Genomic DNA, 13357 nt, shown 5'->3' on the forward strand with positions numbered 1-13357 from the left:
TTGTGGTGTGTGTGTTTATTGTGGGGTCACAGTACGCAGTAGTTGGTTGTTTATTAAGATTGGGTGTTATTAAGGGAAATGGAACTCGTGACAACCCGGATCCCCGACCCCGGATTTTGGGGTGTTACAGCTTAGGAGGTGGGCTAATTGGATGATATATACTCCTAAGTCTTAACACTCTGCTCAACCGGAAGCCCGAGAATTATTATGGGACGAGGTTCCTATGAGTGGATCACTAAAAACTCATCTTTATGCGTGAACTTTTAACTTAGGAGTTTTAAGGGGGTTCAAAGTCTACCCAATATTTTGAAACTGGGCTTTGGTACAGATGGCAAACTGTCAAACTCTCCCTTAAAGGTACTAGTAGATGGATTTATTGTATCATTATATCGTATACACTCAATTAACACTAAGCACAACCCAAAAACATATCACGTTTCAACAAGAATGAGAAAACATTGCACAATTTAAGACAAATTATGGAAAAACAGTGCTTAGTTATCTATTTTTTTTCTTAAGCCAAAATGGCAACAACCCTACACATTGAGGGCACCAACAAGTATAATAGCAAACACATCCCATTTTTGTTAAATATTGAAGACTTGAAGTTAATGATAAGGTTCTTGATAGTAGTACATATTTTGCTTGATAAACATAATAAATAATAAGAAATACTACTACATAAATAAAAAGATGGTAGACATAAAAGGAAGGAGTTTGGGTGTTACCTGAAATGTGGAGAGTAAATAAGGAGAGAAAGAATAGAGATCTAAACAGCAACATTGCTCCCATAATCGAGAGCAAGATACAAATACAAATATATATATAGTAACTCAGAAGATTGAAACTGGGCTACTTTGCTTTTGTTACCGGGAGCTAGTGTTGATAAAGTTCAGTTTCGTATAGTTTCTCACACAACGGGGAAGAGTTTGGACGGATTGTTCCTCAACATGGTCTACGTCAAGGGGACCCTATATCCCCATACATTTATATCATGTGTGCAGAAGGTTTAAGTGCTATAATTAGGGGAAATGAGCAAGCTGGAATTTTACATGGTTGTACAGTAGCAAGAGGGGCACCAACAATATCTCATCTTTTATTTGCCGATGATTGCTATTTTTTCTTTCGGGCAAATGCAACAGAGGCATGGGTAATGAGATGGATCTTAGACCGTTATGAGCACATATCTGGGCAGATGGTGAACTTTAACAAATCAGTGGTGACTTTTTCACCAAATACTATAGTTGCTTGTAGACAAGATGTGTGTCAGTATTGGGAGTGAGGGAAGCTGCGGTAACAGGAAAATACTTAGGTCTCCCAATGCGTATCGGAAGAAATAAGGTGGCTAATTTTAGTTTCCTAGTGGATCGAGTGGATCAAAAATTGCAGAGTTGGAGTAAGCAAGCAATTTCGAGAGCAAGTAAAGTAATTCTTCTTAAAACGATAGCTCAATCTATACCAAATTTCTGGATGAACTTGTTACAAATTCCGAATGAGATTTGTGATCGAATCGAAAAAAAATGAATGCATTCTGGTGGGGTAGAAATAGAATGAATGGGGGAATCAAATGGCTTTCCTGGGACAGATTATGCACAGTTAAAGAAGAGGGTTGGTTGGGGTTCAAGAAGTTGAAGGATTTTAATATAGCCATGTTGGAAAAACAGGCGTGGCGATTGGGTAATAGGAGTAATTCATTGGTTAGTAACTTTATACAGGCTCGATATTATCCAGATTCAGATTTTTTAAATGCATCAGTTGGGTTGAATCCAAGTTATCTCCGAAGGAGTATAATTGCAGCTCAAGGAGTTGTTAAGCAAGGGGCTCGTAAAAGAATTGGAAATGGTTAGACAACGAGAGTCTGGAAAATTCCGTGGCTACCAGACCCAGATAATGGTTACCTCACGACTGTAACAAATGAACAGCTTCAAGATATACATGTGCAGAATTTATTCGATGAAACTCAGAAGGGATGGAACGTGGACATCTTGCAAGATATGTAATAAAAGAAATAGGAATCTGATTCTACAAATTCCTATACCTACACGAAGCAGGGAGGATTCTTGGTACTGGATGTTGGAAGATAAAGAGGAATTTACTGTGAGAAGCTGTTATCGTAAGATTTAAGGTGAGTTTTAGTGCGCAGATGGAAAATTTTGGAGAAAATTATGGGGTCTCCAACTCCCGGGAAAGGTTGTTAATTTCTTACGGAGAGCTTGCAGGAATGTGTTACCAACAATGATGGTTTTACATAGTAAACATGTTAATCTCCCTGTACTATGTTCGTGTTGTCATATACATGTGGAGGATGCGGTGCATACACTTTTTAATTTTCGTTTAGCGAAGGAGGTTTGGAACTCTGTAGGTTTGCAAGAGCTGGTGCGTAACACGACAGATGATAATGTTATGACAGTGCTTAAACGGATTTTCAACGCAGGTGATAAAGATACGTGTGTCATGGTGGGACTTTTTTGTTGGAATCTGTGGTCGAGGAGAAATAAATGGGTATGGGAGGAGGTGAATTCTTCTGTTTTTGGAATTAAAGTCATGGCTCTCAACTTGGTTGCAGACTGGAGGCGAGATAGGCAGGTGGACAAGGTGACTCGCAGGGATGGGCAAGGGCAATTAAAGACGTGGAGTAAGCCTCCGGAAGGTTGGATTAAAATTAATGTTGATGCTACTTATCGACAAGGAGGGGAGCAGATTGGTGTTGGATGTGTAGTAAGGGATGATCGTGGTCAGTTCCTTCGAGCTCGAACAAACATACTTCATGGAACAAGACAAGTAAGAGAAACAGAAGCATGGAGTTTGCGAGAGGCATTAGAATGGGTGCGTCCATGGAGGGGAACAAAGTGTATTTTCGAATCGGACGCCAAGTTGTTGGTGGATACATTCAACAATGATAGGGGTAATTCAAATTTTGATACCATTGTGGAAGAATGTAGTCATATTATTAGACACTTTGAGAATGTGTCAATTAGTTTTGTGAGTCGATCTGCGAATATGGTATCCCACTTGTTAGCACAGGCTTCATGTTCTATGACAGGTCCTATGGAGTGGTATCATACGGCTCCAGAGTTTATCTCATGTAATATTATTTTGGAAGAAATTTAATATATGCAAGTACGTTTTATTCAAGAAAAAATAAGTAATTTATAATTTAAAATGAATAATCTATTACTATTATTAACTTTTAAAATATTAAAAGTTTTGGTACGGTACCTGTTTTTTGGTACACTCTCAATTTACTGAATTACCTTTCTTTTACTTAAAAGTTTTATTAGCCTTAGCAATCGAATTATCATAGAAAAAGGAATAAAAATCATTTTCAATTATAACACGTTTATCTTTTTTATTTCTCTCAAATAAAATAACTTCTCTAAATATCACGGACAAGCTTATTTAATAAAATAGAATAATAATATTATAACTACTAATAACTAATAAATTACATTTTTCAACTACTTAATTATTTATTTTATTTAATTATTATTTTAGTTAAAGATTTTATTAAGCCATCTTAAAGGGCAATCTATTATAGATGGTGTATGTTGTATATTTAATCTATTATAAAGGACAATCTATTTATGTCGTATGCCATAAATTACCCATAAATTTATTTTACTTAATTAGTTTTGTTTAAATAATTTTTATTTAGTTATTCCAAAAAGAGTTTGAAATCAACCGGTAGAAAGCTAACGATACAATACCCGTACACACCCGAATAATTTGATTTGATAGGTTTATAATTTGAAAGGTTCAAAGTTTATATACTCTCAAATTCTAGATCCTGGAATCATCGAGGCCTTAAAATTAGTTATTTTCTTCCCCTATATTAAAATATACGAGACATTAAAATACATCGATTCAACATACGTTGATCATACTATTATAAATATATCAATCCAAACGTTGTTACAAGATTTTAACTAATCAATTTGATGATGATATTCTTTATAACGAAAACAGGTGTAAACAAAATAATATATATTATCACCTTGGCCAAACCTATTATATTATTCAACCGACTAAAACATTCAAATTAGAAAATAATTTGGCATGTGATAAAAAAAATTATATTGATTATTCATACAGACTTAAAAATTTAAACTATTGATATGAATTATGTCATGGATCCAGGCTAAAAATAACAAATATAGTTAACTAAATTTGTTGCATTGAATTAAAATAATATACTAATCATCCAGAATAAAGTAAAATAATATTCAAACTTGACAAATATAAAATTCAAAATAAACTAAATATAATTATTTAGATATGGTTGCTAACGGACTTATATAATTACTGGTTGTGGATAGTGTTAGAATAAAACAAAACCTTATATACTATTCATCATGGTTAGAAATGATTTATACAATTATTCAACTATAAAATAAAATTAAAATCAAAAAATATTAGATCAACTAAAATTAAATAATTTATACTTTTTCTAGCTAAAAAAATTATAACATATATTCGAGCTTAAAAAAATCAAATCAAAGCTAAAAATAATTGGTTTGATTTAGTCGGTATAATTGGTCTTAAAATAAAATAATAATTAGTTTGATTTATACATACAGCATAACATATATCGAAATTAATTATTATAATATAATAAAGAAATATATCAGGCTATAATTATTCAAACATATTTTATTTTTTAAAAAATAAATTTAATAAAATATTATAAAAGAAATTATAAATTATTTTTTTAAAACAACCGTGCATCGTGCATCGCACGGGTTTTAAGCTAATATAATATAATAACTGAAATAGGGTATAATTTGGTTCAAGTTATTACCCAATTTTGATTATTAATAAAATAGTGATATATATCCGCTACATTAATGATGACTTGCACCGTTCCATTTCATTTCACCAAATAATAAAAATAAAAACACAAATAATCCTTAGAAATTTGACTCTACTCGGACTTAAACAAATATCTATACTATACTATTATAAGCAAAACATACGATAATTTGGTTGGTTGGTTCACACTTTCCTAAAAATTCTGTTAACAACACCTTCCAAAATAAAGTTTAAAGAATTATAACTTAATTAAAAAATATAAACCATGTATCTAATATAACTACATACTCTTATGAATTATTATCCAACTTAATTTCTAATCACACTCAACTTCTATCTTACCTCTTTAGGGAACAAACACTTTCACTTCTATCTTACCTCTTTTATAGGGAACCAAATATTTTCAAGATTAATTTTAGTAATTCAAATTATAATATAACAAAATAATTAATAAATCAAGAAAAAATTACCTCTTTCATATAGGCACTGCATCCGCACAGTAAAGCGGAGACAATAATAGAAGGACTTATTAAGATTTAACTATTTAAATTATAAGCAAACTAGGAGATAATTTGGTTAGTTGGTTTATACATTCCTAAAAAGTCAGTTAACACCTTCCAAAACAAAGTTTAAACAATTATAATTTTATTAAAAAAATAAACTATGTATCTAATATAACTATATACTCTTATGAATTATTATCCAACTTAATTTTTAATCACACTCAACTTCTATCTTATCTCTTTTACAGGGAACCAAACACTTTCAAGATTAATTTTAGTAATTCAAATTATAATATAACAAAACAATTAATAAATCAAGAAAAAATTACCACTTTCATATCGGCACTGCATCCGCACAGTAAAGCGGAGGCCGTAGTAGAAGGACTTATTAAGAATTTAACTATTTAAATTATAAGCAAACTAGGGGATAATTTTGTTAGTTGGTTCACACCATCCTAAAAAGTCAGTTAACATCTTCCAAAACAAAGTTTAAACAATTATAATTTAATTAAAAAAATAAACCATGTATCTAATATAACTGTATACTCTTATGAATTATTATCCAACTTAATTTCTAATCACACTCGACTTTTATTTTACCTCTTTTATAAGAACCAAACACTTTCAAGATTAATTTTAGTAATTCAAATTATAATATAACAAAATAATTAATAAATCAAAAAAAAAATCAATATTAAGAAAAACAATACCAAATCATTCAAATACACCACTGCTATTCAAGACAACCACTTTCATATAGGTACTACATCTGCACAGTAAAGCGGTGGCCGTGGTAGAAAGACTTATTAAGATTTTAACTATTTAAATTTTAAATCCTTCAATAATATAATACATACAAAATAATATGTAAATATTTTAACTTCAATAATCTCAATAATACATACTTATTATTTTTATTAAATTATTTTGATATAAAATAAAAAAATACAAATGTTATAATCAGTCCGTGCATCGCACGGGTTATAGGCTAGTTGACTTATAAATTGTAAGTAGATAAATAGTTACGCGTTGTATAAGTCTTTGGATAATTTTACTTATAAGTCAGAATTTTTTTTACGTAAATAAATAAATTTGAAATTTTATTATCTTAATTCATGAATTTTAAATTATATTAATATTTCAAAACATATATTTAAAAACTAAGTTTATAAAAAAATGAAAATTTAAAATAAGTTGAGAAAAAACACGTCGTTACGAACATTCAATTTATCAGCTTATAAGTTAAACTAGTTGGTACCCCGTGCTTCGCACGGGTCCGAAATTAAAAAAAAATATATATCATATTATTGTTTGCATAAAATTGAAACTCATAATCGGTACAATATACGTATCTAAATATAATATATAAAATGCTATTAAAATATGTAGTTAAAAAAATTGAAGTTAAGTGTAACTCTAAAATTTCATTGCATAGTTATAGTTATGTATGCACCTAATTATTTACTTATATAAATTTGACATGTTAAATTATTAATACGATTATTTTAAAGTAAATCGACACTTGGATGTTGAGTAACAAATAAAAATTGAAGGGAAATAAAATTTAAAGAGAGTAGAAGTTAATTTTTGTCGGTTGAGATTTTATTGCATAAAATTTTAAAAATAGTTGTATAATTTTCTAGTGAGTATCAAGATTTAGGACCTAAACATGGTTTTCGTATTAGTATAGATAGTTGATAACCGTGCGCAACACGGGCCTGAGGTTAAAAATATCGAATTAATATTTGTAGAGAATTATTCATAATTCGTACAAAACACGAATTAAAATTAATATACTAATATCAATATTAAATTGGTACTTGCAAAAAATATTTATGTGGTTAAAAAGAATTGAATCGGTTATAAATTTTTCCACTATAATTCTAGTTTTGCATTATTTTACTTGATATAGAAATCTAACATATTAGTTTTATTTTTGTGAAACGAATTGTATCTCTATCTTACGAACCAAATATCTGTTATTTAGATAATTTAATATTAATTAATATAATTTTATAATTATCTTATAATTAGCCTTTTCAATATAGTTTATTTACTATTACTTAATTATCGATAAAAATTAATTTACAAATTTGTTATGGATAAAAACTTAAGATATATTAATTGTTGTATTTAATACTAAGGTTCGGGAGCTCAAGGCCTTTAATTGTTGCTCTCGTGTTTTGTAGCTTAACTCTGCCATTATTAGAGGCCTAAGTATCTCTGTAATTTAGAGAATCAAGCCAAAAAACGTAGTTCTGGTTGGTGGGGGTGAGACCCCTTATATAGACGTTGGGAGTCCTTGAATTGGACTTGGGTTAGGAGACTTGGTGGGCAAGTCTCTGAATTAGAATGTAATTTGGAGTCCTAGGAAGTAAGAAGCTGATTCTTTATCCCATGAGGTTCCTTGGAGGCCAATCTACAAGGATTTATATCCCCACTAGGACTCATTTTAATAGATATTTTTCTCCCTTATTAATTAATTATGAAATTAATTAATATTCAGGGTTTTGGGCCTTGTTAGCTGGGCTTCGCTACTGGACCATATCAGGCCTAATTAATTCGACATTAACTATTTATCTAGGCTATATTTAGGCCCATATCATTTGCCCCAACTTCTGGGAACCGTAAAAGTTTTCGCAGAAGTTAAGTTCGTTTGTTCCCTTACAGGGTATCGTTTTTGCATAAAGTGTGAAGCGACCTACACATTCACAACGATTTGCCTTGCTTATGGCTCCAGGGTTATTTTTAGAATTTCCCTATTATTTTCGTACTTTCTTCCCTCCTTTTTAGGAATTTTCTGGTATTTTCCGGGATTTTTTCCTTTAATTTCTGAGATTTACAGGAAATTTTCCTTTATTTTCAGAAATCTATCCTTTTTTATGGATTTATTCTCAAGTTCTGGCTCAAAATCGATCAGGAGACGTGTCAAATCGATTAGGAATCCTGATCGAAATCGACCAGGATCCTGATTGAACTAACTGTCAACCTGTCACTCTGGTCGATGGAATTTCGACCAAGATTTATGCAAAATCGATCAGGAATCCTGATATATTTCGATCAGGATCCTGATCGAACTAGCTCACAATACGCCACACTAATCGATGGAATTTCGACCAGGATCCTGATCAAAATGGAATTTTGACAAGGATTCTTGATCGATTTCGATCAGGATCCTGATCGAATTGTATGTATTTTTGTCAGTGAGGTCTGAGGTAAATAAGCCAGAATTCCTGATCGAATTGGTCAGGATTTTGATCGATTAATGCATACTTCTACCTTTTTGTTCGAAAAAAAATTCGATCGGGATCTGTAAGTCATATGTCATAGCCTATTTGTATATTCGAGGATTCAACTCAACTCAAATAAAAATGTAATAAGTAAATAGTGGATCGACCGTCAGAGAGATCTCGCAAAGTAATATCTGTCAAAGGATTCAGAGACAATGTTCATATACAGACTTGAGGAGTTAATTCACTGGAAGAAGTTCAAGAAGTTGATCATGCCTCAGTGATATAAATCAAGATCGTGGATTTAATCAAGTGACAGAGATCTCGTCAGAGTATCATTAATTACAAGGATTTAATTTGAAGAAAATCAAAGTGTCAAAGTCAAGACATGAAGAAACGTCACGGAAGTTAGTCACTCATGAACCAGACAGTACATCGAGTGTCAACGTTGAAGTGATGGAATTGATTCATAATTATCAGTGATTTTCAGAAGATTTGCAGAAGAATGGTCGCTGCTCAAGACTAGAATTAATTCTCTATTAATTAATTAAGTCATCTAATTTAATTAAGAAAATAAATTATATCTGCGAAGAATAATTTATTTATTAATTGAATTAATTGATTAATTAATTCTGAATTAATTCTAGGAATTTTAGGAATTTTCAGAAGCTTAATTGGATTAAATTCAAGCATTAAATCAGCAAGACAATTGAAAATGAACTAGCATGACAATCAGGATTGTCATACCGATTGTCATGCTAGGCCATTTTCCATTGTCATACCGAAAGTTACTCTAGGAGGATAATTGTCTTGCTAGTTCATTCTGATTGTCATGCTAGTTCATTCAGATTGTCTTGCTAGTTCATTCAATTGTCCTACCGAAAGTCTTGCCAGCTATAGGATTGTCATGCCAATTCAATTCTATTGGTTTGTTGATTAAAAAGAAGCAGAAGACCTTCTTTCAATAATCAATCATTCAAACACAAGTCAAGAACAAAAGAGCAGCCGCCTTGAAATATAAAATCATCTTCTCTGCAGAAATTCAAGATCAATTTCTAGTTTGTTAATGTTAAATCCAAACCACTAGAATTATTTATCTTGTTCTTGTGTATCAATCTAGCGGATTAAAATCCCTAGAACTTAATCTCAAATCGCGTTTAGCATTTGATTCTAATTATTGCAAAAATAGAAAAAGTTCATGTCGAATTTATTCTAGATTTGTGATAATTGATTTGAGATTAATACCTTGTAATCGATACAGTTGTTGTAACACATTTCAAGTTTAATAATATTTTTATTTAACTTGAATTTTGTTTCACATTTTTTATTCCGCATTTTATTCGATTATTTGGTAACGTTTGTATTCAACCCCCCTTCTACAAACACATTGGGACCTAACAATTGGTATCAGAGCCTTCTGATTAACGAACAAATCAAGATCCTAGACTTTTGTGATTTTTCAACTCCTTGAATTTTTATTTATTCAAAATTCATAATGACTTCACATAAAGTTGGAACCGTTAAAATTCCACAATTTGATAAAGAGAATTATATCATGTGGAAGAAGAAGATGCTATTATTTTTACAAGTTGCAAATCCCAAATATTCAAACTTGTTAAAGAAGGGTATAAAAACTCCGATGGTTATTGAACCGGAGGTAATAATAGATGGTGTGGTGACTACTGAAGCTAGAACCTATCCAAAAGAGCCTGAAGATTTTACTCCTGCTGAGAAGGAAGAAGCCTCCTTGGATGCCAGCCTTCAATTAATATTAATTGATTCCCTTGATCCCTTGATGAACAGACATGTGATGAACTGTAAAAATTCCAAACACATGTGGGAAACTATTGAGGTGATTAATGAAGGCACAGAGGAAGTTAGGGAGAACAAGTTGGAAATCCTAACCTCTGAATATGAACATTTCAAATCAAATCCAGGAGAAGGAATTACTGAAGTGTTTGAGAGGTACAATGCGTTGATCAACAACCTGAACATCAATGGAAAGTATTATTCAATCAGGGAGGTCAACAAAAAGTTCCTTTTAACACTGCCAACTCATCTTGAACATAGAATCACTGCCATTAGAGAAGCTAGAGATCTGAGTGAGATTTCTTTGGACAGGCTCTATGGAGTGTTAAAAACTTATGAGTTGGAGCAGATTCAACAGAAGGAAGTCTACGGGAAGGATAGAATGGTCAGCACATCTACTGCACTTGTAGCTGAAGGTCAACAACAACAGCAATCTCAACAATTGGAGAGAATGGTACAGTATTCCAAGGCTGAGGAAAATATGTTAGTAGCAGAATATGATCCTCCTACTACAAATCAATCAAGTGATGATTTTTATTCCTTGGAAGAGCTGGAGCAATTGGAAGACGAGTCAATGGCCCAAATTGTCAAGAGATTCTCCCATGTCAGATTCAAGAGGAATCCCAAGCTGAAGTACAAGTCCAACTACAACAAATTCCAGAAAGGTGGATCTTCATCCTCTAACACCAGCAGTGGTGGATACCAAACAGGGATGGTTGATCGGGGCACCATTAGATGCTATAACTGCAATGAGTTGGGACACTTTGCCACAGAATGTAGGAAGCCAAAGCAAGTAAGAAAGAACTCTGAAAGGGCTTATCTGGCAAAGGGAAGAAGCTGGGATGATACTGACAGTGAAGATGAAGATGAAGGAAATCTTGCTCTTATGGCTATTGATGGAAAAGCTTCATCGTCAAGAATAGAGGTAAAACTTTCTGATGCTGAAATGGTTTATCATCTAAGAGGTAACTTAGATTGTGCACGTCGTGATAATAAACTGTTAAGTTTACAGATCACAGACCTTGAGAAAGAGGTCAATGAATTAAGACTTGTGCACATTAATCAAGACAAATTAAAAGAACAGGTATCTTTTCTAGAGAATAGAGTTGACTGTTATAGAAAACTCGAAACTATTCTCAAAGACAAGATCACCGGTCTTGAGACTAAGGTTAGAGCCTACTTCAATTCTTGTTCGAAGGCTAAAGAGTTCTACAGTAAGCAAGCTGTTAATCAAACATCTGGAATAGGTTATGATTACAATGCTGCTATTGGAGAATTAGGCATAAACTCCCCTCCCCATGTCTGTGCTAAAGGGAGGGAAGTACCACATGTGCTTAAGGGTGTTGATGAACCCCTCTATAAAGCATCAATTGCTGAACCATTTGATGCGACCTCTTCTGTTATTCAAGAAGAAATACGTGCTGAGGATCATGCTTATGAGAAGATTGTTTCCAAGTCAAGTGAGTCGAAAGTTCCAGTCAAAGTTGTGAAAGCAACTGAGACTAACTCAGACACACATGAGTTGGATAACAATAATGCCATGTCTACCATGCATAAATTGCCTGCTGTTAATCACTCTCATAAAGCATGTGGTGTTGCTAATTGTATGTCTTGTGCTTTTAATATGATGTATGCTTATTTTAATGGTAAGTATGTGTCTAATGATAAGACTACTCCTCATCAGCATGTGAATAACAAGAAGCATGATAGGTCTAAGACTGCTAGTCCTTCTAAGGCTAGAAAGGAGACATTTGTGCCTAAGCTTAAACAGAAATTTGTTAAGGCTGTTTACAAGGTCAAATGTTCAGTCATTGAGAATGTTGAGATCGTTAAAATTAAAAATGTTGTTTTGTCTGACAAAGGACAGTTCTACAAGTATGCCGGGCCCAACCAAGTTTGGGTTCCGAAGAAGGTCTAATCCATTTGAAGTGCAGGGCAGTATACAGGTGTAACCGGTAGTGTGGATTCTTGACAGTGGATCATCAAGATATATGACCGGAGATAGAGCCCTGCTATCAAATGTGGATTGAGAAAGATGGCCCCCTGGTTACCTTTGGAGATAACAGCAAAGGTTTATCTGAGGGATATGGCTGTTTGCAAGCTGGGAATGTTATCATTGTAATTTTGTATATTGTGCTAGGTTATTATCAGGAAGCAGTATCTAACATATAGCACCAGTGACGAGACTTGAGAATATTACGACATATCAGGCACCTGCTGCACATTACACTTGGAATTGTACTCTAGTAAGATGTGTACAAGTGTACTCCTGGTTGGTGAGTTAAAAGAGGAAGTCAGTGCACCACAGTTCATGGACTTTGCAGCTGCAGATCTGTTGGACTATGCAATCTCTTCTTCACAATCTCACTTCAGGTTGGTATGAACTAGTATACTGCTCAAGCAATCGTCAAGGACATGGTATGGCACTCTAACAGAAGTTATAATTTTATATGAACTAGAAGAGTCGTCATATTTATAACTATCTTATCACTAAGCACAATCATATTGTTTTATATGTGCAGTGGTATATTGATAATGCAACATAACAATTAGTATCTAAAGTACTTGACAAGTATCGGTCAATGATATGTTGTTAACATTATGTTGCAGATATTTGTAAGCTTTTGACATGAATGAGAATTACTTAGACTTTACCCTAAGTGATCAATGTTTTATCAAAAACTCATTCATATTGAAAAACAAAATTAAACTTCTTTCTACATTAGTGATTTCGTATTTCATGTAAAATCTTTTGAAATCACTATTGTAAATCATTTTCTCTCTATTACCATATGTTCTGTGTTACAGGTTCAGTCTCCAATGACTTTCTTTCATTAACAGTCATGAGGTTGAAAACCCACAACGTCTATCCCAGACTGTAAAGACAAACACAAAAACAGAACCAACCAACACTCTCTTACCACTAAATGTAGTATGAATGAGCGTGAGGGAGATAGTGCCTAGTGCACCACATAAGGAAGGTTCTGTAGTCAACCCAGTAGCTCT

The 13357-nt window shown here is 32.7% G+C and overlaps 2 protein-coding genes across 2 annotated transcripts; both read left to right on the forward strand.

Moving 5' to 3' along the window:
- Nucleotides 1-1520: 1520 nt before the first annotated feature.
- Nucleotides 1521-1847, forward strand: LOC141700102 (putative mitochondrial protein AtMg00310). The gene has a single exon (XM_074503876.1). It carries the CDS (start codon nucleotides 1521-1523, stop codon nucleotides 1845-1847), a length of 327 nt encoding a protein of 108 aa, XP_074359977.1.
- Nucleotides 1848-2238: 391 nt separating this feature from the next.
- LOC141700103 (uncharacterized) lies at nucleotides 2239-3111 on the forward strand. The gene has a single exon (XM_074503877.1). The coding sequence runs from the start codon at nucleotides 2239-2241 to the stop codon at nucleotides 3109-3111; it is 873 nt and encodes a 290-aa protein (XP_074359978.1).
- The last annotated feature ends 10246 nt before the right edge of the window (nucleotides 3112-13357 follow it).

The sequence above is a fragment of the Apium graveolens genome, unplaced genomic scaffold, assembly GCF_009905375.1.
Source record: "Apium graveolens cultivar Ventura unplaced genomic scaffold, ASM990537v1 ctg1773, whole genome shotgun sequence".
Classification (NCBI taxonomy): Eukaryota; Viridiplantae; Streptophyta; class Magnoliopsida; order Apiales; family Apiaceae; genus Apium; species Apium graveolens.

Coding starts and splice junctions, on each gene's coding strand:
- LOC141700102 (XM_074503876.1), top strand. CDS start 1,521: ATGAATGCATTCTGGTGGGGTAGAAATAGAATGAATGGGGGAATCAAA.
- LOC141700103 (XM_074503877.1), top strand. CDS start 2,239: ATGGTTTTACATAGTAAACATGTTAATCTCCCTGTACTATGTTCGTGT.